Source organism: Mesoplodon bidens (assembly GCF_964165515.1).
Source record: "Mesoplodon bidens genome assembly, chromosome: 12".
Lineage (NCBI taxonomy): Eukaryota > Metazoa > Chordata > Mammalia > Artiodactyla > Ziphiidae > Mesoplodon > Mesoplodon bidens.
Genome location: NC_138168.1, coordinates 43,601,179 through 43,626,123, shown reverse-complemented (window position 1 = coordinate 43,626,123; position 24,945 = coordinate 43,601,179). Strand labels below are relative to the sequence as shown.

At 45.2% G+C, this 24,945-nt stretch overlaps 1 protein-coding gene across 4 annotated transcripts in view; it reads right to left on the bottom strand.

Moving 5' to 3' along the window:
* Positions 1-9,050: 9,050 nt before the first annotated feature.
* FOXO3 (forkhead box O3) overlaps positions 9,051-24,945 on the bottom strand; it is a 121,635-nt gene continuing 105,740 nt past the window's right edge. For 3 of the 4 annotated variants that reach the window (XM_081251005.1, XM_081251003.1, XM_081251004.1), the window contains exon 4: positions 13,882-13,969. Coding sequence is in view for 1 of the 4 variants with exons in the window: in XM_081251006.1 (XP_081107132.1) it covers positions 13,883-13,969 (87 nt within the window). In the remaining 3 variants the exon portion in view is untranslated. Of the gene's footprint in view, positions 13,970-24,945 lie in introns of all 4 variants that reach the window. The other variant, XM_081251006.1, reaches the window with a different exon arrangement.

Genomic DNA, 24,945 nt, shown 5'->3' with positions numbered 1-24,945 from the left:
TACAAAAGGATTGTTGAGAAAGTAGAGCAATTTAACAGGGAGTCCAGCGGTAGAGTGTAGTGTAGCCCAATGTCATGTAGTGTACAGCGAGGGGGAGGGCAGTGTCTAGGAATCTGGCCACTGGTTCTCTACCTTGAGTTGGCAGTGATGGCCTGGGGAAGGGGTTAAGAGTCCAGGACCCCCACCCCTTGACGATCCGATTCCCTGGATCCAGGGTAAACTTGGGAGTTTGCATTCTAAACAAGCTTCCCAGGTGGTTTTGGTTCAGGTGGTTAACAGCCCATACTTGGAGGCCCACTAGTAGACCTTTCTTCATTTATTTTTTTCGCGGTACGCGGGCCTCTCACTGCTGTGGCCTCTCCCGTTGCGGAGCACAGGCTCCGAACGCGCAGGCTCAGCAGCCATGGCTCACGGGCCCAGCTGCTCCGCGGCATGTGGGATCTTCCTGGACCGGGGCACGAACCCGTGTCCCCTGCATCGGCAGGCGGACTCTCAACCACTGCGCCACCAGGGAAGCCCCCTTTCTTCATTATTTGGGAATTCAATTCTTTTGTGAGCAGGTCCCTTTTATGCCTTGGTGTTTCCACCAGTAAAATGGGGACAATTCACCAGTCTCCTGCTTTACAGTGGTCTGAGATGGCAGGTCACTGAGGTACGTGCTGGGGGCACTCCAGCGCTGTTACCTGCGTTCAGTGGCAGTAGGCTTGGCCTCTGGGGCCTGCACCTTGAACATCTCCTGTAACCTGGTGTCTTGGAATTTACCTCTTGGGAAGTGGTAGCTTTGACCTTAAGAGGATACTGTTAAGATGAAATTTTGTTTCTCTGAAATGCTTTGAATTTTCTCCCAGAAAGAAATCCAAAGTCAGAGGCGTGTCCTTCTGGGATGACTATAATTCTGAGCTCTAGAACCATTCAAATAGAAGACAGGATGTGAACCTGAGGTCAAGTCCCTGTTCCACCACTGACCATTTGTGTGATTCTGGGCAGGTAATTTCATTCTTTGAATCTCAAATTCTTACATTCAAATTTTTCAGGTGTAAAGTGGGACTGATAACTGTACTTTGCAGGGATCCTATGGGGTTTGAAAGATGCATGCTGAGGTATTTCGAGGGGACGAGCTGTGATGGCTGAACTTTCAAAAGATTTGGCAAAATGAAAACATATATGTATACACACACACACGCACACACACATATACACCTAATATATAAATATATAAAGCAAATATGGCAAATGTTAGGAATTGTTGAATCTAAGTGACAGGCATGTGGGTAATCATTTTTTCAACTTTTCTATATGTTTCTAAATTTTCATAATGAAATCAGGAAGAAGAGATAGTATGTGTCAGACCAGCACAGTGCCTGTTACTCAGTAGGTCTCAGTAGGTTGGAGAGCAGGGGAGGTGAGGATGGCGGGGCAGCGAATGGGCGAGAGAAAGAGAAAGGCCTAAGGTTCGTCCAGTGCAGGAAGAACCCAGGGAGAGAATGAAGCCAGGCAATGCCCACCCTCGGGGAAGGTGTGGGTGTGAGAACTGCCCTTGTGTTTCCATCTCCAGAGAATCTGGGTATGGGGGAGGGCACCCTTCTCCAGTCGGGAGGCTCTGCCACGTTTCCTCCCCTTTCCTTGGGGATCTGAGAAGATCCAATTGCACTGTTTTCAGGTGCTTCCAGCCCTCTTGGCTGGGGTGGGAAACACGATAGAGATTCTTTGGGCCTCCGGATTGTTTGCAATTTATAGACTCTCTGAGCCCCGTGATGTACAAGCATCTTGCTCAACAGCTGTTCTGAGCACCAGAGTGGAAATGAACAAGGTACAAATGGCAGAGGAGGGTCAGCAAAGCCGTGAGGACAGCCTGTGAACCAGGCAGCTGGTCCCCCTTCCCTTGTAGCTCCCCTCAGCCAAGGGCTCCCACCCTAGCCCATGGCTGCACCTCTCGGGTCTTCCAGATCCAGTGGCATGAATCCAACCTGGTTGAAAAGGACATATTTGTTTCCTGTTGCTGCTGTGACACGTCACCATAAACTTAGTGGCTGAAAATAACACCATTTTATTATCTTGATGATTCTGGAGGTTAGAAGTCCAGGTTGGGTTTCATGGGCTAAAATCAAGCAGGGATGAGTTCCTTCTAGAGGTTCTTGACATTTTCAGCTTCTAGAGGCTGCCCTCATTCCTTGACTGGTGGCACTTCCTCCATCTCCAGGGCCAGTCGAGTATTCCTCACAATGCCACCTTTCTGGTTCCAACTCTTCTGTCTCCCTCTACTCCATGTAAGGACCATTGTGATTACATTGGGCAGATAATCTTCTTATTTTGAAATTCTTAATTAGAAACCTAAATTCCCCCCTTGCCATATAACCTAAGACATTCACAGGTTCCAGAGAGCGGGACATGGACATCTATGGGGGGCCATTATTCTGCCAACTACAGAGGATGCCCCAAATGGATGAGAATTCTTACCTTTTACACTCAGGAATTTTCAAACTTTAGTGTACTTTAGAATCATGGAAAACACTCGAAAAGCCAGAATTTTAGGGCCCGCTGGATCCTGATTTGGCACTTTTGGAATGGATCCAAGGAATCTGAATTTTTAGTAAGCTCCCTAATGCCTTCCTAATAGACATGATCCAAGGAGCACATTTTGAAGGATCTGCTGTCTTTTGTCTTTGGACAGAGTATAGTGGCTACATTTTAGCAACTTAATTACAAGATCTATGATCTGTGATTTATTGAGCAATTCCAATGTACTAATAAACATAGCTAAGTGTAGCAAGCACTTACTATGTGCCAGATCTATTCTAAGAGGTGTCCATGCAGGATCTCCTTTAATCCTCACAATAACATGACAAGGTATGATTATTATTATCATCTCTATTTTGCAGATGAGAACATGAAGACACAGGGGTTTAAGTTCCTTACCTAAGGCAAGGCACTTACAAAGGCAAAACCAGATGCCTATCCATCACGCTCCTTTCTTTTCTAAAGCCTGAGGGGCAGCTCCACCTCCAAGGGTGGAGTGAGCCCTGTGTATAGCCAAGGGGTGGGAGTCAGGGGGCCTGAACTTTTACACTCAAGGAGGTACAAACACAGCAGGGAGAAGCCTCAAACTACCTGGTTAGCTTCTCTTTAATTCTCCAAACACCCAACAGAGCCACAACAACGCCACTGGGCAGGAAGGGGTCTGTTGAGGAAAGGCCATCCTGGCCCATCCTGGAGACAAACATCAGAAGGCCTCTCTCTCACACACACACACACACACACACACACACTTGCCAGGAGACAGTTTCCCTTTATTACAGGGGCAGGTTCCAGCCTGCTGCCATTCCCTGCACCGTTCAAATTAGCAGCGGGTCACCCTGGCCTCCTGTCTGTGTCTGAGAGACCTTCCAGCTGGGCCCTTGTGGGCCCCTGTATCATCTCACTTCTTTAGGACAGAAACTGGAGAGACTCATGTAACACCAGATGGGTTACAGGGCTGACATCTCCGTAGGGTGCACCACCTCCTCTGAAATGGACACCACAGACCAAGCCACTCTCCCTCCACACCGCACCTCCCCCTTCCACCTCCCCCATCTCCAGTTCCCATTTCCTTTTCCATCCTTTTCCCTTTCTCCATCGCTTTCCCTATCTCTTTAGGACACACTCTCTCCCCTCTCTCCCCAGGGTCTCACTGCCTTAAGCATGTGACTTTGGAGACAGAGGAACAGAGGGGTTGGTTACAACCAGAAACCATGAACATTTAAGCCCACTTTGGTCTCTGCCTCAGTTTCCTTTCTGGAAAATGAATGTATGAACATTTGCCAATTTGCTAACTCAAAACAGTGTCTGTGGTTCTGATACCTGCTTTGTGGTTTGTAAAGCATGTGCTCCATTTCTAGGCTGGTACTGATGCCTTATAAAGTCCGGTGGGTTCAAGAAGTGGATGTTGCAAATGGGGAAACTGATGCCTAGAGAGGGAAATGACTCACTCAAGGCCACACAGCATTTAGTGGCCGAGCCAGGGCCAGAAACAAGTCTTGCAATCCTGTCTTGCCATGACATTTGAGTTCTTCGTGATGATGCTGATGATTCTATGGTACACAGCACAGAGGACATGGACCACAAGCGTGGCTGCTGCCAACAGGTCCTAAAGAAGATGAGAGCAGAAAAATCTTACAAGTCGGTTACCTTAATTGCTTAACTGCTGTGCAATCTAATTATAGTGACGGGGTTCATTACCAGGTCGAATTTTGTTTTATGTTTTTATGTCATGAGAAGCCATCAAAGAATAAAGACACAGATGTAGAGAATGGACTTGACGTAGAGAATGGACACGGGGAGGGGGAAGGGTAAGCTGGGACAAAGTGAGAGAGTGGCATGGACATATATACACTACCAAATGTAAAATAGATAGCTAGTGGGAAGCAGCCACATAGCACAGGGAGATCAGCTTGGTGCTTTGTGACCACCTAGAGGGGTGGGATAAGGAGGGTGGGAGGGAGGGAGACGCAAGAGGGAAGAGATATGGGGACATATGTATATGTTTAACTGATTCACTTTGTTATACAGCAGAAACTAACACACCATTGTAAAGCAATTATGCTCCAATAAAGATGTTAAAGAAGAAAAGCAGACAGCACCCCACGGGGTGTGGAGCCAGTGGGCTGTGTATAAAGAGAGGACTTCTGATGAAGGGCTTGCTGCTGACTTGCTGAAAGCCTCGCAATACTTCCCACGTGCCCTCTCAGGTCATCCTCATGACCCAAGACACAGGCAGCCTTGTTCCCATTTCACAAACGAGAAAACAGAGGCCCAGAGAAATGAAGGGACTCGCCTATCGTCATTCAGCTAGTGAAGGGCAGGGCTGGCTCCCGTCAAGGCCTGTCCCATTCCAAAGCTGTTTCCCTCCCCTCCTCCATGACACCGGCTCCCCACAGAGATGGCAAGGGCTTCGTCATAAAATGACTCCACTTCCTCTTTGTAAAATCCTGCCTCCTGGCTTCTGCGTTCCCTAAGCAGAGCCCCCTCTCACCCCAGGTGCCAACCTGCTCAGCAGGGCAGGAGGAGGGCTGGCGGGCCCGCGGGACAGTGTCAGAGCTTCTCCTTCGGAGGAGCGTGTTCCCCCCACTCTGAGAGCTGGAAGCCTTGCCCAGGGGCACCAGCGGGCCAGGGCCCGGCTAAGGAGCAGCACCGTTCTCCCTGGGCCCCGCCGGGCTGTTCTCCAGCCGGTTGTGCAATCTTGCTATGAATAGGTCTAGGTGTGTGGTTTGGTGCCAAGGAGACCAGACTTGATTCCTTCGGGTGACAGCTCCCCTCTGGAATTCTGGGAGGTGAGGGAGCACAGCTGCGAGGTCAGGCCGATGACCCTGAGCTGGGCGGCTCTGAGCTGGTGGCGTGAGGGGAGGGGCCCGTGGCCAGACTGGATGGGCAGGCTGGCAGCATGACTCCGGGAGCTCTTCTTCCTCCCCGGCAGTCACCAGGCCACCCTGAGTCTGCCTCCCAAGCCCCTCCCATCTTCCACCCCTCACTCTCACCAGGCCCTCATTGCCTTAGGTACAGACTTAAAACAAAGAAGCTAAGAGGGGCAAAGGCAAAGACAGACCTGCAAATTAATTTTTAAAACTTTAAAAACATGAGGCTGTGGGGAACCAGGGATTCTCATATATTTTGGTGTTGTGAATTGGTACATTCGAGGGCAGTTTGATCCACCTTTCAAAATTGCAAATGTATATGTACCTCTTGCCCCAGTAATTCCACGTTTGGGCATTAATCCTACAAAGATTCTGACCTGTGTTTGTAATATATATATAAGGTTATTTGCTGCAGTGTTGCTGATAATAACAAATGTTCAGTAACAATGTCCAATGTCTATCAATAGGGGACTACTGGTTAAATTAATTGGGATACAATGAACAGTGGAATACTATGCAACTCTAAAAATGAGGAGGCTTTCTACGTACTGATATTTCCTCCATGTGTGAGAAAATCATTAACAAAGCAAGATATCTGACAGTGTGTATAATGTACTTTTTGTGTAATAAAAAGGGGAAATAATAATTTGTGCTTTTATTCCTTGTAGGTGCATAAGACATTCTGGAAGCATGCACAAGAAACTTTAGGGTGGGAGGAACTAGTCAGAGAACTAGACAGGGGTGGGAGGAAAACACTCCCTACATGTGTATCGCGATATGCTGCTTTCTAGCTTTTGAATCATGTGAATGCATTACCTTTCAAAAATACAGTGCAATAAATGAAGATAATTTTGACAAAAAATCCCATAACCAATTGCCAGCTACAATGGACATTTGTCTTCTGGGGACAAGTCCTGGCATGAGAACACCCTTCTACTTGGGGACTTAGCCAATGGTCGCATCTTGGTGGGAAGAAGAACCCTTTCTCCCTCACTGGAGCGGGACTCGCAGTGGCCAAGGAACAGTGTTAGCTTATTCACGGTGGCAACAGTTGAGGTCCTGAGTCCAGTTTTGAGGCCAAAAGTGTCCAGGACACAAGAATTATTTCAATTTTAGCATTTTACCTTTTAGTACCTCTCCTCAGCCACAGTTTACACTGGCATATACTATTTCTATTCTGCTTTTTATTTTTCTTATATTAATATAAAAGTTACAAGAGCAATAGATAATTACATTTCTAAGAGTGCATCCAATATAAGCATATAGTTTCTATAATTATTATTCTAACAGATGCATAAAATTCCTTTGTTCTGATTAGGTAATTCCTATACTGATATTCAAGATGTTAATAGCAGGAAATTATGGAAACCCGAAGTTATGAAGACACAACTTTGCAATGATATTACTCATTTATCAGTCAGATTCCTTTCAAACAGTATAGTTATCTCATTATCTCCATTTTTATTCCCTAACCCCCTTCTCCCACCTTATTCCTTCCAGTCTCAGAAGAGGAGTCAAAGCCAGCCTCTCCACCATGGCTCTTTAGAAGCCATATTTATCTTTATACTAGTAACACACTCCCATTTTGATAACTTAAAATAGTATATAAGGAGAAGGGTTGAAAGCCAAAGTCCTTTGCGTCCATCCCTGGACTGAACCATTACCAAGTTTTCTGTGATTTCTTCTAGATCAGGGCTTTCAGTTCGGTTGGGAAGTTACAGGGGTGCTGAGCTATTGACCCCTCAGCCTTTGGGGCAGACTCTCTGGCCAGCAGCTATGAGAAGCCTGAGATGGGAGCAGTTTTCTCTGCCATCCCGGTGCCTGGCACATCCTGGTGCTGGTGGGATGGATGAATGTAGGACTCAGGGAGGTGGGCCTGTGCTAAGACAAGAAGAGTATCGAGACTTTTCTTCCCTGCATGGGAGTGGGGATGTTTGTAGTGTGTCTAGTAAGTCCTCTGAGAAAGAAGGCAAAAATGAAGTTTTGAGCCATTACTATGTGAGGGCCACTAGGCAGAACTACAGACACACACACACACACACACACACACACACAATCTAATTTTCTTCAGGTCTTAAATATTGCTGAAAGTCCTCCTCTTTTAATGTTCGAATAAAGAAAATTCAAGGGGAAGGACCCCTCTTCCTTCAGCTCCAAAGGTGTCCTCAGGGCCCAGAACCAAAGCTTCTCTCTGATGGCAATGGAGCAGAGGGAGGGTGGGTCCCCTTCTGGATGCTCCTCTCTTCACCTCCACCCTTCAAACACACTCCCCTGCACATGCCCACCAGGGGCTGAGCTGAGGGCATCCAGGGCACCACAGCCATCACCCTTTTTCCCCATGTCCCAGGGAGGTGGCCATGGGGACGGGGGTGGAGTGTCTGCCAGATCGACCGTGGCTATGAACTCTACCTTCCTCCACCTTTGACCTCTGTATTCCAGCTGTGATGTGCGTGGCTTGGCTGATACATGTCACGTGTGCTGTATTAAAAGGTTTGCCCTCACTACTCAAACATTTGCGAAATCAATTCCCTAAAGTGCTAGCAAGATTAACCAGTTCAAATTCTTCCTCTTTTAAACAAGAAGCTGAAGCAGGGAGAGCCAGCTACAATTAACTCTTTACTCCTCAAGGTGGAGCAGATAGATGATATCTTGAGTATAAACTCATGGAGGGCAGGGCCTAGTTCTATTGGTGCCCATCACAGCCTCTGGCCCACGGCCACACTTGAAATTGACTTAGTAATTGTTGTTCATTAAGTTAACTTCAATTAATTTTAGTTGAATTTTTACCTGGTTTGGGAAAACTCTCTACTGAGAATCTTGTGATAGCTGGTTTTGGATTTCCATCTTTATTCTTTTGGGAGACAGAATCAAAACTTGAAAGCAATCTCAAATGAAATACCTTCTCCTAGTTGGCTCTGGTATTAGAAGATGAAGTTTTACCTGTACAGGAAATTAAAACAATGATAAGGACACACTTATGAAAGCATGACTCTTCACCAATATAGAATTTTTCCCAAAGGGCAAACTTTAAAATCTTTTTTACCTACTTGATCTGAAGTAAGAGTCCATCGTGCTGCTTAGGACTTTGAACCCAAAAGCTGAATGATTTTTATAATGTCTATTAATAGGAAAACCACAACCCAAGCTACTAAGAATAGTTTTACAGTAGGGTGGAGTTCCCCCTAACTTAGCTAAGAGGAAATATTTATGCTATTGCCACCAGCAGCCTTACGCGTCGTGTTTGATATGCAGGAAGGCACCGTGATGACCAACATTCATCTGCTGGACTCACGTGAGCAGGACCTCCTTAGGGCCAAAACTGTGACAGGTCAAAACCTCTGACACCCAAGGAAAACAGAGCTTAAATCCCACCTCCCTATGTAAAAGCTCCTCCAGGGAAACCTGACTCAGGGCAGGCCAAAAGTGGCTATCAGCCACCATGAACAATGCCGTAAATCTGCTTTATTAAATTGTCCGGTTGCCTGTGAAGGTCAAAAGTGGGTCAGAGAAAAAGTCTGCAGGATTCATTTAGTTTAGAGATCTCAGGATAGAGTCTCCCAGCTTTGTGCCTCTTCCACAGGAAGACCTTGAGATAAACTCAGCTATTTCACTCCTCGGGTTAAAGAAAGGGGGAAGGAGAACAAAAAACTTCTTGGAGTAAGATAGTGTCATTGATGCTTTATTTACATGCGTCACCATCTCTTTTACAAACTAGATTACGGTTTTAAATGGAATACACAAGGCAATATCTACAAACACCAAGGAAAGTAAAGTACTGCATCTCTATTTCATTTGGAAAGGAGAAGATTCCCAAATCAAACTGGTTTTGATTCTTGAGAGGAAAGGTGGTAGAGATAATTCATGGCAACATATGGATAGACAAAATCCTCAGTAAGAATGCAATATGATAGTGTTCGCTTTGAAAGAAAGGATGAGGTGCTTCAAACCAAAGTATCAACTGCATGACTCTTAGGTGTTTGAATATGGCCAGGCACCACAATGAGTTCTAGTTTGCATGGGTTATGAGCAAGAAATTGAAACAGGTAAGACAGTTTTACAGATACTGTATACAGATTTTTTTTCCATTCATGCAACTTTTTTTCTTAAAAAAAAAGTTAAACATGTGAAGCCAAAATGTACATTTTTTTAATATTAACTAATTTTTCTGGTCCTCCTTCACATCTGTTTACATTTTGCATGTACATAATGTGCTAGGACAAGTGTATCGAGAGAAGATTGATTGCCAGGCAATGAGATAATTTTAGAGAAATAAGTGACCAGACATGTAGTTTTTTTTTTTTTTTTTTTTTTTTTTTTTAAAGCAGCCGCACAAATATTTCTGGAGTGTGGCAGAGGCCTCGGAACCAATCATTCAACAAAGAAAAATACATACAAATAAAACTAAACAAGAGGAAAATATTTCATTCATTCAAACTGCATAAAATGTTACCCACTAAAGATCTAGATCAAATATAATACACAGTCACCCCTTGGTATCCACGGGGGATTGGCTGCAGGACCTCCACAGATACCAAAATCTGTGGATGCCGAAGTCCCTTATATAAAATGGTGTAGTACAGTCGGCCCTACGGATCCGTGGTTGGTTGAATCAGAGGATGCTGAGCCCGTATATGCGGAGGGCCAACTGTACTCTTTTCAATTACTTGGGCATCTGCGTTAAGATCTTGTCTGACAGACGTGATTTCACAAGGACTTCACTCTCCCCACGCTGTGCCCTGCCGCCCCTGGTCTCCAGGAGAGGCTGGCTTTTTCATACCTCTTTGCCAGTGATTGTATTTCTACAAAATTTTTTGCTTGTCTTAACTAAAAAAGAATACATTATACCTAATCGTACAATGTGCCCCAAATACACCGAGAAAGAAGAAATCAGAGTTTGGAGCTGTCAGGATTTTATTTCTGCTTTCAGAGAGAAAGGGTAACTTTTTAATTTCCCCTCACCAGCCCTTGGCATCAGCATGAAAAATGGGCCTGGGTGTTTGACTGCTTTCCTCTTGACGGTCTTTCCAAGAGATTCAAATATTCCTTATTCTTTAAGTGGGGTTCATTAGATAGACTCCCTACTATCTTTAACAATTTCAGAAGCCGCCTGAAATGACACCCTGAGACTGGGCATACCTGTCCTGACCAGTGAGCCAAGAGGTCTTCTCCTCAGGGTGGGAGAACGACACACACAAGGGCAAAACTCACCACCACACACACACACACACACACACACACACAGAGTCCACCAGTACTACACGTGTGTGCACGCTCTTCCCGTTAACAGGAGAGCCAAACTTCTGAAATTTAAAAAAATGTTTCGGCAGTCATTACATTGCAGGGGATGCAATAAAGGAAATCGACCTCAGATTCATTCACAGTTAATGGGATACTCTGAACCTGGCGGTCAGGCCTCACTCACGCCAGGACAGTGAAGGCTTGTGATAAAGCTCTTTTCTAACTTTGGTAAAAGGTATCTGGTTCTGAAGCCCTGAAGAGAACAATAGAACCCCAGAGTTCGGGTCATGTTTTCAACATTGTTACTCTTCTTTCTAAATTTCCCATCAAAAAGTGGAAGGCTCCCTAGCTTATTCAGAGGCTGAGTGTAGACTCCAAAAGTTCTTATCAGGATGCAAACATTACAACCGCCAGAATCGCGGAGACTACCGAGTATTCCGCTGAGATACTCCAGGTCAGAAGACTTCCCGTGAGGGCCCCTGGCACTCAGAACTCCACATGGTGGCCATCGGTAGGCCCCTCCTGAAAGCAGGGTCTTCAAATACAAGAGGGAGAGGGCTTAGGTGGCACCTCTGCCCTGCCTGACTGCCTTCGGACTCAGTTAGTCTAAGGGATCCTGGCCTCTGGGTGGGCGGCCCAGGGTGAGAGTGGGGCTGCTGTGATCCTGGACAGGCTTAACTATTCCATTCCTGCCTGACCCTTTCTAGGACTGATGCTGGCGCTAGACTTCGCCCCGATCTCAGCTGTCCGCGACACTCTACATGCAGATGCTGACTTACTTAAAAAAAAAAAAAAAAAAAGGAAAAGAAAAAAATTCCAAGCACCCCTCCCTCTCCGTTTTCCTCATCTGCTCTGTGGCTATCCTGCTCTCATACCGCTCTGTCCCTCCCTCAGCTGTTTTAGATTAAATTAGAATCTGGTTCTAGGACATTCTGTAAAACATTCTGCCTGAAATCTAACAAACATTGGGGGAAAAAAAAAGAATAAATGAGATGCCACATGTCTGAAAGGAATTCAACACTTTAAAAGTCAAAACACATTTGAGGGTTGCCTTTCTTACTCCCAAAGTATTTCCCACGATCTATAAAACTGCAAAGGCAAGTAGCTATTTTGTTAGTTTTCTTGTTTCTTTGCGCTCAGGAGAGAAGCTCTCAGGGCCCTCGTGCTGGAAGCACTCGGATTCTCCCCCATATCCGACACCCCTCTGCCACCCCCCGCCCCCGTCCCTTAGCTGCTGCCACTGTCTCTGAACTGTGCCTCCACCCAGGGGGCGGCATCACTTAGGAACCCGGAGAGGCAGCCCTCTCGTGCTGACACTTGACAGTTCTTGTGTACAGCAGACTACCAAAGAGTCAAGGAAGTGGCTAGCTTTAGTACAGAAGAATACAGTAAGCAACAGTCTGTCTCACTGACAAGCAGACCACGTGAATAGAATACATGTTTTTAAAAATTATACATACTTTCAAAATGAAGATTATAAACTTGTAGCAGTTTAGAAAAGGTGATATGCTACAGGTCTACTATAACCACAAATTGCACAACAGTTTACAGACTCAGTAGAGAGCTGGGTGAAATCAACAGGGCCACCGCTCAAACGTGACAGCCCAAGCGAGGCGGGAGAGACACGTGGCAACACCAAATGGAACGTTCATTATGCTAGGAGCTGTTATCACCACCAATATCACCCCCAGAGGAATCAGGAAGCAAAGGTGCACAAAGGAGCCCCTGGTGGCTGGTGATGGGTGCAGGGGGTCGGGTGGCACGTCTGTGTTGGTGGAAGGGAATCAGTGCCCACTGCACGGTGCAAGCATCAGCGAGAACTCATGCAGGGAGGTCTGTGCTGAAATACTAGCCTGTATCCCTAACATCCATGCAGACTGTTCCATTTTTGTACTGTACATGATAAAATATATTTATACGTTTCTATGCCTAATGCTTTTTATGCAACGAAAAGAGTCTTCATATATCACTTTGGAGAAGTATGCATATGCTGTGCTAATCAGAGCATCATTACACCAGTTTCGTATGTACCAAAGGTGTTCCCAACTATTCTGTCTACCAAAGAGGGTAACTAATATAATCACACTTTTCAGGTTAAACAGAAAGCACCTATACAGCACCATAACTTTTTGAAAAGAAAAAAATGAAATCCATAGAAGCAGGAAAAGTGTGTGGGGGGAGGTCAAAACTGCCCTATCTTGTACTTCCATTGTGACACTTGTACAATTACAATCTAAGCTTATTTATATTAAAAAGAAATCAGTTTGTATGCTATTGCTTGTCACTCATACACGTCTACTAGATCAGATTATACAGAGCAAGACTGAAAATAATCAAGGGTGCGCATTTAGAAAAATAGTGACTCGGGTTTGTACTCTCCACACATTTCTCACTGCGGGCTTAATGTTCACCTGTAAGTTCACTTCTTCTGCAAAGAAAAACACGACTACTTTTTTTTTTTCTTTTCTCCTTAAAACTAAACCTGTTAGTGGCATTTGGCAATGAGCGGACAGATGAGCTGATTTCTTCCTTGAAAAATTCTAATTTCTAACCAACATACCATCACAGTTGACTGTGTTAGCTGAGGATACTGACAGGAGACCACAGGCCCTACTGATCTGGCAACTGCAGACCAGGTGCCGGGGTCTCATCCCCCGACCACCCTGACTCAGAACCAAACCACGTGCTGATGCAGGGCTGTGTCCTGGGCTAGTGCACACAGAAAACACTTGTGCCACTGTTCAGTTTTTAGAAAAGGATAGTTTTCTACCAAACGAAAGAAGAAAGAAAACCCCCCTCTAGTTTATGTAATGTGTTAGTTTGGGGAGTTTTACGGGCTCGAATGCTTGTGACACCCAAAGCCAGCACAGTAGCTGGTATAACATTTTCCTTCTGTTTTTAAACTTGCCAGGGGAAGCATGATTAATATTTTAACATAAAAAGACTGCAAGTTAATGCATGTGAGAAACTCAACGTCAAAGGAAAACAAACACAAAAACAACACTTAAAACATCCCATAAACCATCACGATATTAAAACACCACAGAATGGCCCGCGGGCTCACGGTGTGCTCTGAACAGGGTGGGCGGTGCTGGCAGGGTGCTGTCCTTCGCTGGCAGGTGGCTGTCACCCCGTACAAGGAAGGTTTTGCATACTTTATAGAGAGAGTCCTGTGCGAGGGTTAAGTGCTTCACCCGGAGTAAGGGGCCGATAACAGTCTCTGCTGGGGTAGGAAACGGCAGGGGCTCGCAAAGGTGTTAAGCTGTAAACGGTATCACTGTCCACTTGCTGAGAGCAGATTTGGCAAAGGGTTTTCTCTGTAGGTCTTGTGTCAGTTTGAGGGTCTAAAGGAGGAGAGAAGAAAACCAGAGACGGTTAAGGACATTCAAACAGCAGCAGTGGGCCCTCCAGGTCACGTCTCCTCAGCCTCCCGTCCCTCACCCGCCTCTGGGCCAGGGGTGCTGCAAGTCAAGCTGTTCTGCTGCACTAGCTTCAAAGGGCTGAAAACCTAAGGACAAAGCCTGGAGATCACTTACCTTATTTCTGTGCTTGATAACAAAACACCCTCAAGTTAAAAAGCCTCGACGAAACGGGGCCATTCACTTGCAGAGGTTGCGGAGGTTAACAAAGCGAGGCAAATCGGGGTGCCTCAGCCGGCCCTTCCAAGTTAGGGAGGCCTGGGACGCAGATGGGGTTTTACTCTAGATATTTGGATTGAGGGGCTTCCTGGGACACGAGACTTGCATGCTAAAACCAGGGGAGCTGGTCACCCCAAGCAGACCAGCTATGCTCTTCTGGTTCCCCCTCCCCCAGCTATGAGGACTAAGTGACCTTGCTTGCCACCCTTCTCACTGATATCCCAACATCAGGGGAGTGGAAATGGCCACTTTCCACAAAGGCTTCATCGGTCTGCACTGCTGGGTTGGAGTAATCTTGACTTCCCTCACTATAAAAGGAGAAGTAATCTCTAAGTGGGATGTCCTAGGAATTTGCTTTTTATATTAAAAATCTGCAGAGGAAAAACAATTATATCACGCATACATATGGCCCCAAAAACCTCGCACAAAACATCCCTTTAAAAATTAACAACACTATTATTGTTGGTATTATTATTATGCACTCAGCCACCTTCAAACGGTAAATCCTCTCAAAGCATCTGAATTTACACAAATCTTATCAGACTTCTTGTGACCACTGAGTCCGGAAAAGTTAGAGAATTAAAAAAAGAAAAAAAAATATATATATATATATACTCATAGAGATGTAGCTAAAAGAACTGACATGACAGGCCTCAAGACCTTTTGTTTATGGAGACAGTGTCAGCTGTCATGGTAGGAAAAAAATGGCTCTAGGCCAAGAAATGGAAAAGTGGTAGGGAAGCAACATGAACTCAGGATCTTCTCACCAGATAAGGTGAACAAGTAATGAAAAATGCATCAATAAGCTCTTTCTCTCTCTCTCTCTTTCTCTCTCACACACACACACGTTACGTACATCTGCTTCTCTCTCCTTTAAAAAAGATATTATCTTAAATTCACCTGGAGGTTTCACAAGTGTACAATTCTGTTCTGTGGCTGGACTGTTTGGCAATCTTACCTCTCACCACCAATATTCACAAAGACAGCAGGACTTGGTACTCGTAATATTACATACCTACGGTCATAATTACCCTTGCTATAGCTCCAAATAGAAGCACTTAGGTTGTTTTATTGGAGGTAGAGACAGTAAAACAGGAAAAGGCCCCTTCTTCCCACCCCTTCCCCAAGTATTTCGTTTCCCTGGCTGATGGCTTTTTTTGAAGGTATTCTTTGCTTTGTAATGATACTAGACAATATTGTCCTAGACTATAAAACAATGGCTTGTTGATTTCAGATGGAGAAAAGGTAATGAAACAGATATCAGATCTCAGCATCTGTGAGGTATTTAACCTGCCAGAGCCAGTGCTATTCTAGCTACTCTCCCTGGGACCCCTGAGGCATGAAGAAACAAGGGTGCAGACACGGTTCTTTGGGAGGGGATTTGGTTCCTTCCTTCACAGTAACACTTAATAAACCACCACCTAAGATCACCAGGCAATTAGTCATCAAGTGACTATGGTCCCCAAGTCCCGATCCTGACTTAACTGTAAGTGCCAAGAGAGAAGGTGTAAAGTATTACCTAATCCAGACCCCATCCCCCGGTTCCCTCTGGTGTTCATTATTCAGCCACAGAAACCAGTGCATGCTGGGAAGGCGGCACACTTCATTCTCCAAGTACAGAGGCAGAACGCGCAGCTTGCTCTAATGCTGGCGCCGGGTCAGCACAGGAGGGCAGAAGGCAGAGGGCACCTACAACCCCCAACGTGGCATCGTTCTAAGCAGAATAGGGCATCGGCCCTGAAACCAGGGGCAGGAGGCCAGAGTGGGCAGTCTAGAGCAACAACCATCACAGTCTCACCCAAAGGTCCAGAATCTTCAGGGAACGTCATCACTAACGAGGGAATGCACTGATCGTCACTCTTTCCTTCTTTGCAGAATGGGCTTGGGGCCCCTCGCAGCACTACATCCTGAGCTCCCCCGAGATCTCACGGGAAATGGCCTGTGCCTGGCGGTTCAACTGGGAGACGCCAGGCCCAGGTTTAGAGGTTTAAATTTGTCACAGAGGACAAATTGTTATTAACAGAGAAACCCCCACTCCACAGGGCAGAAAGGCAACTTGCTTCTCTGTGATAGAAGGCAAACAGTTTGTTTGTAAAATATTGTGAAAACAGAAAGGAAATGCAATCACCCTTCTAAGAGGAACACCAGATTCACCATTCACTAGGAAGACCTTACGATTAAAAATCGTCACAAGGAAAAAAAAAAAAAAAAAAAAAAAAAAAAATCGTCACAAGGAAAGCGGCCCCTCATCTGCCTTAGACTGCCTTAGACTTTTAACCTCTCTTGGATGGCTCAGTGTCTGCACATGTTTATCTGACTCCATCAAGGACTGAAAAAATTGAGGGAGCACATTAAGTAATGGGATTTAAGGATACTTAGTTTGGATACAAGTTCCCTGCTTCTGAATGGTGCTCTCACCACTCTGACATTCTTTCAAGTAAGACGCTTTAGTTAACTGTGAAGTTTACGTGTGTAGGTTGATGCCCTTATGAGTCTAAAAACATCAGATTAAGCAAAACTTCTGGAAGGAAAAAGAAGCCTACAGCGGACGGGAATTACAGCTATATCACTTCACAGTTCCTAGGCAATGGGCCAACTAACAATAAATAGGAAAACATTGTCCCGTCCCATCAGCGCCTTTCATTAACAGGGAGAAAAATCTCTTCCCTCTCTCTCCCTGCCCAACACTTAAGTTTGAAATCAGGCTGATGCAGGGAAAATGAAATGGGGAAACCAGATGATGAGGCCCATCCTAAAAATATCTGTAGATGCTATCATCTGGTCTCTGGTGAGAGTAAGTCCTTCTATAATCTTGGTATCTGTAGGGAAGACAAGTCTCTGCCTAATTATCACCACTAACTCACATGATGTCCTAAGAAAGGGCAACACCTCCAAGAAACTGTACACAAAACGTAACAACCCCCATCAACTTTAAACTGGGAATAAAACATGAATGTTCCTACTGCTGTCCTCCCACAGCTCAACGCCACTGTGACAAATCTGGATTTCTCAGCAGTGTTTTCATCTTCCTGGCAGAGAGGAAAGGAACAGGACCCCAATACCAAATATGACAGGGAAGGAAAAAGAGCCACAGGGATGAAACTCTCCTATCTGCAAATCCATACAGGTTATCCACTGTTTTCCTAGCTAAAACTGAAAGATCTTTGGAAGAAAGTCTGCCTGAAACTCAAAATTAAAGTGAAATATCACTTTCCTCACTCTTTAAACGTAATTTAAGCCAAACTTGCAACCCCTGGGGCAAGCTGGGAACTAAATATGGAACGTTTAGGATAGAAAAGGAAATGAATTGATATTCGCTTGATCTGACAGGGAAACTTCAGGTGGAGTTCAGAGAACAGGTGTGGGTTTCAGAGTATGAATGTTTCTACCCGAGTAGAGGGCAAAGAAATGCCTGCCTGCCACCATCTCTACTTCCCCCCAGAGGGGTCTGAGGGACACCCAGTCCATCACAGGCCACAACCAACTGCCAGCATCCAAAGCTTCTGTTGGTGTCACCCCAGGAAAAACAGCATTTCTGCAGGGCTTGGGTAAGGCAGGCACGGCCAATGTTGGAGAGCCAAAATGGCAGCAATTCCCTCGGAGCTCATCTTCACGGCCTAAACACGAAGCAGCTCAAGGAACACCTAATGGGCATGACACTTTGGCTTAATTTGGTTAATTTTTCAAAATCTTCTGGGTTGGAATGGGTGATAACGAGGACTTAGGGAAGTGCATGAAAACCAACCTGGGGTTCAGGGACTGCAGGGGCCTTGCTGATTAAAATGCAGCCTTCTGCCTGCAAGGCTGGCCGAACAGAGCCATCCTCCAAGACTGCCCAAGAAGGGGAATTAGGAGGTGCAGCTCTATAAAAATCCATTTTAGCAAATGCTGTCAACTTGCCATTTTAGAAGCTGAATAGTTTACGAGGGGAAAGAAAACAGGTATGGAAATTCTGGCCAAATGTGTACACAGCTGAGGAGCCTCCCTGAAGGAAAATCAGGTTCCTAGGAAGGGCGGCTCACAGGCTTTCTAAGGGGCAAGTAAGTACTTATGGAGAACGTGGGATGTTACAGGGAAGCTTAAAATAAACTTTTCATGGCAAAGGTGACACTCAGGAAGATACTGGAAAGACACTCAGCTAGACTTAGTTTGTGTAAAAGCCTGACCTGTGTAAGCACTGCTTTCAGCTACCTCCTGTCATTGCTGGGCTTCTCAAGGTGGCAGCTGAAGCCTGTCCGTGAAGGCTGGCGACAGGCCACTGAAGAGCTGTCGCCTGCAGGACGCTTCAGGACCTGGATCCAGTGTGGACTGTCCTTCCAGCCAGCCTGTGTGCTGTGCTGATAAACACAGGAAGAGGAGAGAAGCTGCCACCCTGGCACTTCACAGCTGAGGGACACAGAGCAGGAGTGACCTGCACAGAGACGCAGACTTCCTGCTGCTCAGACTGTAGGGATTAATGATGATTCATACAAGTTCAAGAATGTCCTGTCTCTGTCTTTATTTTGGGGCAGAGATTATGGTGACCAATATTCTTTGTGTATCCAGAGTCAAATATGGTGACTGCAATAGCAGAAATATGATACTTACTAGTTTACTGTCAAGAGCAAAGTCGCAGAGATTTCCTATTTTCTTAAGATTCTTAGATTTTCAAACCACACGGAACAACTTGCAAAGTTCTGGATTACAATCTTTTAAAGAACTGTTTTTAAGGCAAAAGACTTTAAGGGGCTTTTGGATCCTTTCTGGATGCATGGTTACTTAGCCTTAATTATAATACTCCAAAACCCTGGCTGGCAGAGTCCTGGGGGTCTGGCTCCGCTGTCCTTACCCCGGCTTTAACACCCACTCCTGCTGATCCGATGGGTCAGGTTCAGTGCCTCAGCCTGGTTTGCTCTCCCCATCCAAACATCCAGATGGCTCTTCCAGCCTCACCCGCCCCAGGCTGTCCTCTGCTAAACTCCTAAGCCACTTCTGGCACCTCATCACATAGTGCCCAGAATGGTTACTTTTCCATACACGTTGAAGTCCCAATATATTGAGGGCAGAGCAAAGCCTTCAAATCAAACCAAACACTTACGGAGCATCTACTATTTCAAGAGCACTGTCTTAGACATGGTATTTACCCACAAGAAGTGCACATTCCAGCAGGGACACATTTTCTTGATGTCCCAAGTAGCCTGGAAAGTTGAAACAGAGGAGAGGCACACAATAAATGTTGGCTGAATAAATGAATGAGACAACTCCTGGAACAGCCCTCTCTTCCCCTCTGCCAATTCAAATGCTTAACACCCTTTTAAGCCTTACAGCTTCCACAAAGCATTTTAAACCGACTCCATTTGCTAAGAGTTAATCTTATTTGAATCCAAGCAGTACCTACTGCTTATGGGACAAGACCTAGAATTTTAATGATCCCCTTTTGGGAGGAGGATGGCTTCTGATGAAGTTTTTATTCAGAAGAATATGAGAAAAAACTCATACTTCGTATAAGATGAAACCTCCTAAGGACCAATACAAGGCATAGTTTTAACATCCAAATAATTTTATTTTTAAAATAAAATTTTAAATAGTATTTAATAAAGAATTTACCTTCTGCCATCCTACCAAACCCATTCTTTATTACCAGCTCCCCGAATTAAGAGTCACGCTATTCTAACTCTCAAATTGCTGTCACTGCTAAAGTGATTCACCATTTAGAAACACAAGGGAAATACTTAGAGGAAATAAGTATTTCCAGGAGGAAATACTTAGAGCCATAAACCATGACCTGAATATCACAATGTTTATGTTTACTGGGTGTGGCCCCATCCTGTGTGACTCCTCACTGCATTTACTGGCTAGAGGAGGTATGGGGACAATTGGGAGTGTGCAGCTACCCCTTTGGGCTGGGATGCCCTACCTCCCTTGGGACTGAGTGCAAGTGTGGCTGTAATGCTCCAGCCCATCTAAGGGTCCGGCTACCAAGCACAAAAGAGGGGGGGTCTCCAAAGTCTTCTTTTTACTGCTTTAGATATGCAGGGTTTTGAAGACCATCTAAATTTTCCAAAAGTGATTCTGAAATCGAAAATACAACATCAGCTATTTTAGTTCCACAAATAGTCCAAACCACTCATCCACCTGTGAGGTATGACCAGGACATGCAGGTAACACAGATGGCAGCCAAGAGGCAGCAACCACACCAGTGCAACAGAGGAAGGAAACCAAGAAGGAACTGAAAGGAGGGTCTCAAGGGTGGCTCCAAAATCGACAGAGACAAAGGCCCGTCTGTCCTGAGGGCGGCAGTCCGGTGGGAGTGCAGACCCAGGAGCGAGGTGGATCCACATGGTGGGTGGCGGTACGTGCTGGGAGCTCCCCACCTCGGCTCTCCACCCCCCACCCCGACCTCAGCCAGCAGGACAACCTGAGTTGACCGGGGCTGGGCAGCGAGTGCATTCTGGCGGTAGGGACACTACCAACTAAGGGATACCTTCTAACAGGTCTATCAGTCAACACACATTTTCTGATTACTTATGTTGGGCTCTATTGCTTTCCAATCATTTCTGAAGACACAAGTGATCAATGGAAGTTCCAATTAATTACAGTGGCATGTACAGAAATAGAAGCCCAGTGGAAATTAATTTATAAGTTCAACCTCAGAACTTCTGGCCTCTTCTTGGCCATTAATTTCCACTAAGGAGTCAAACTGAACACTCTACACAGACATGAATACTTAAAACAAAAAACCTTATGATCCAGACGTCTTTCAACAGAGAGAAAGACAGAGGAGAGAGGAAAGGGGAGGGGAAGGGGGAGACGGAGGGAGGGAGACAGACAGAGAGAACATACTGATATGCAAACCGTCAATCAAACCAGGACTGGCAGTTAAAGTTTTATCCTTAGAAACACTGGAATTATGCTCTGAGGGCTTCATGACTAAGTAATTCTCATCCTTCAACAAATGAATGTCATAGACTTTAGCAAAAAAAGAGGTTATTAAAAAACAGGAAAGTCTAGAATTACAGAGTAAGGTTCACATCTGTTATTGGGAAGAGAAACAAAACAAAACACCTGCAACCAAGTGGGCAGTAGCTCTTCTGGGTGGTGTGTTTCAGCTCCAGGCTTGGTCTTGCTTCTCTGGGAGGAAAGCTCCTGGAGAAGAACAGCCCAGTTTCTCTGGGTTTTCACTGAGCTTAGTTGGCAGATCTCAAAGATACAGTGACCATATTTTCTGAACTCCAAATTGTGTCACGTTAGCCAGTAACGGGGAGGGGGGGTAAACCACCAGCTCTTGGGGAGGTGGGATCCATGGCCAGACCACTGCCAGCATCCTGCCATTCGTTGTGTGGCAATCTTTCTGCTCCCAAGAAGTCCTAGGAGAACTGGAGCCGCTTTTTATTTCTCTGTGTGGCCACGGTGGCCTGGCAGTGGAGAGGGAAGATCAGATTTCCAGGCTCCCTCCCAACAGGAAGAGGCTCCACTCTGAGGAAGCAGAAACGGGGCAGGGCGAGGCTCCCCCCCTCAGCACAGAGTGGATATGACGGCCTCCCTAAGGAAAGAAAGCGGAGGCCAGACAGCTAGGCTTTCTCAGGCAATCCTTTAAAGATATTAATGGAACACCCTGGGTACCATATATGAATCTCCCCAATCTGTCTGTGGAAGAAAATATAGCCCCTGTCCTGGGTACCCCTGAAGTGGCAGGCAGGACTTCTAGGGGACATCAAAGGTTTCACACAACAGGCAAGTGCTATACCTTTTTAATGAAAAGAAACCTAATTGATTCTAGTTTATTGAGGAAAGCAATTGCTCTTTGTGCCAACAATGTAAGACCGGCTTGGTGCTTTCCTTAATTCTGCATTAACCTCTGGAACCATTTTAAATAACAATAAACATTAAGTAACTTTTTAAAAAGTTGACAAAGGACATTAGGTCATATCAGAGATAGTCCTTACAAGAGCTCTGTGGGGTAGGTTTTCATTTTAGCCCCATTTTACAGACAAGCGAACTGAGACTCAGAGAAATGGAGTGGCTTGACTCAATGACACGTAGCCATAAAAATGGCAGCCTTCTGCTACAGATTCATAGGTCCTCTGCTGTACCACAAAGACATTATTTAACTTGGGGTGGGCTGCAGGGGAGGCTTTTTAAATCCACATCTCCCCTCGGAGCAGAGCCCCAGGGACAGTGATCCTGGAGTGGGTGGCTGGCTCACGTTCAACTGTGATGATGAACCAGTTCTAGAAATCAAACATAAAAGCAAGTCTCCTGCAGGGCTTTTAACATGAACCAGCATCTGGATTTAGTCTGAACTCTGCCCTATCAGCATGGAGCCTATGTTTTTATCCCTCAAAGACAGGTGGAACAGACCACGTGATAACGGAACAGGACATCTGAAAAAGCAGGGTTGTCCCAGAAAACCAAGCATGCAAGGTTGCCACTGCCCCATGGGTCCTTTGCTCCACCCCTGCATGGAAAGCAGTTTTTTCCTCGGGGACAATGGTCACCACCACCACTGCACCCCATCCCCAGCCAGGCCATGCACACCTTGAGGGTGAGACCCTATTTTATCTTCCTCTATCCCCTGTGCCCAGCACACTGCAGGTACTCAATAAACAAATTTTGTTTAATAAATTCAGACTTTTCCTGAGCACTTCTACCAACGTGGGACCTACCGTTTTGCCAGGCAGCTAGCTCATCCAAGAGTAGAACCCACTCTGTGGCTGAGAAAAGCTGGATGTATGACAAGGTCGTACAAAAAGCTCCAGTAAGAATCAAGAGGAAAAAGGGCAAAGAATCCCTAGTTCTCAAGAAGTTGCTGACCTCTTTCAGGATTTCTTTAGGGGGTTCCTTAGGACACTGGTCCTATGGTTTCTGGGAGAAGAAGGATTTGATTCGAGATGTCAGATAAACTTAGGAGACACTGCAATCTGATCCTAGAAGGTTCATAACATATATTAACTTCTAAGGCTCTGAGAAGTCCTGCAGGAAACAACCCTATTCAACTTTATTTAACATGGCGCTCCTCAGACATTTGACCACAGAATCTACTTTCCGCTTAATAGCCATGAATATCCTGAGGATTGAGTATTCTGTGAAATACTTTGAGAAACACCGACCCATGGGACCTCTAAATATCTGAAGTGTCTATCACTAGTTCACAATACAAAATTTTAATTCATTTTAGTTTTTAAAATTTTAAACTTCAAAACAATTTGGAGGATGGGGGAAAGCAGTATTTTCAAATTAAATGAACATCCCACAAAACCATGGTGAAGTCTCTTGCAAGGTGCGGAATCTCCATCTTGGAATGAAAATCCAGCATTAAGACACGTGTCTCCAAGTCGGGAAGAGAAAGCAGTGAACAAACATCCTTCTACCTGCCCCAGGGCCATGGGGGACCGCTGACAGGCCAACCTCTCTGGCCATGGCACAGAGGCAGGTCCCAACAAGCCCCCTTCTCCCATCTCTATACAGAAAGGTATGCCTATGAGAAGCAGGCCCCTGGGGGAAGACTCTACTTACAGAAAACATTATTTATAAGATGCTGAATATTGAGCATTATGAACACTCTGAAAAGAAGCATTTAATGGGAGCTTAAAGTGTACACGAAGTTCCAGTAGTAATTCTGGTGATTTTCATTCCACTTATTTATGTTCCACACAAGCTCTGTGGCCAAAAGAGACCTTCCAGAAAGCCATCTACAAATGCTACTGCATGAAGAGCAACAGTCACTCAGGCTCTGTCCCCATGCTTAGCAGGCTGGCCAGTGGTGAGCAAAGGTGCATTAAAAACCCGACAGACCCAGGAAGAGCAGCCTTAGTGCTGGATGTCACTGCTTTCCAGGGAAAGGGGTGTATGTAAGGAGTGTACCAGCCTCTGCACAGAAAACGTCTTTTCAGGGCTCTTGTCAATTTTCTTTCACTGTTGTCAACACTAGAAACATCCAGACAGCCATTCTCTCCGTGAATGACAGTTCAGACTTTGGGTTTTTTAAAAAGTAAGAATAAAGACCCCTGCAGGTACAGAATTCTTAAGGCTAGCACACTATAACCAAAGACTAGACAACAGTTCACAAGTGCAAGTAACAGAGTACATTCTCCACGCAGTACGTACCGCACGTTATATTCCCTAATGGAAATATCTATCAGTACATCAAGAAAAAACATCACATGAGTAGCCTATAATATTGTCTGTATTTGGTTAGAATTAGTCCTATCCCCCAACATGAATATTTAAAGACATAATGGAATCACAGCATTTAAACATCAGTCCAACAAGTATCAAAGATTTGTTCCTTTTGGGAAGTAGCCTAAATTTAAATTCTCAACGGCCTCCAACACCGGGACCTGCTGTTGCCACACTAGTATACCACCGTTCCTTTACAGTTCCATATCATCACATATCCCTTATGGTGGCAATTTCACAGACAGAATGTTAGGTTTCAGGTTTAAAACTATACATACTATGTACGCTTAAAATTCTATGATTTTGCTAAAAAATACAACAACTAGTGAATATAATAAAAAAGAAGCAGGCTCACAGCTAATGGTTACCAGTGGGGAGAAGGAAGAGGGGAGGGGCCAGATGGAGGTAGGCCATTAAGAGTTACAAACTATTAGGTATAAAATAAGCTACAAGGATATGTTATACAACACAGGGAATAAAGCCACTATTTTATAATAAATAGAAATGGAGTATAACCTTTAAAA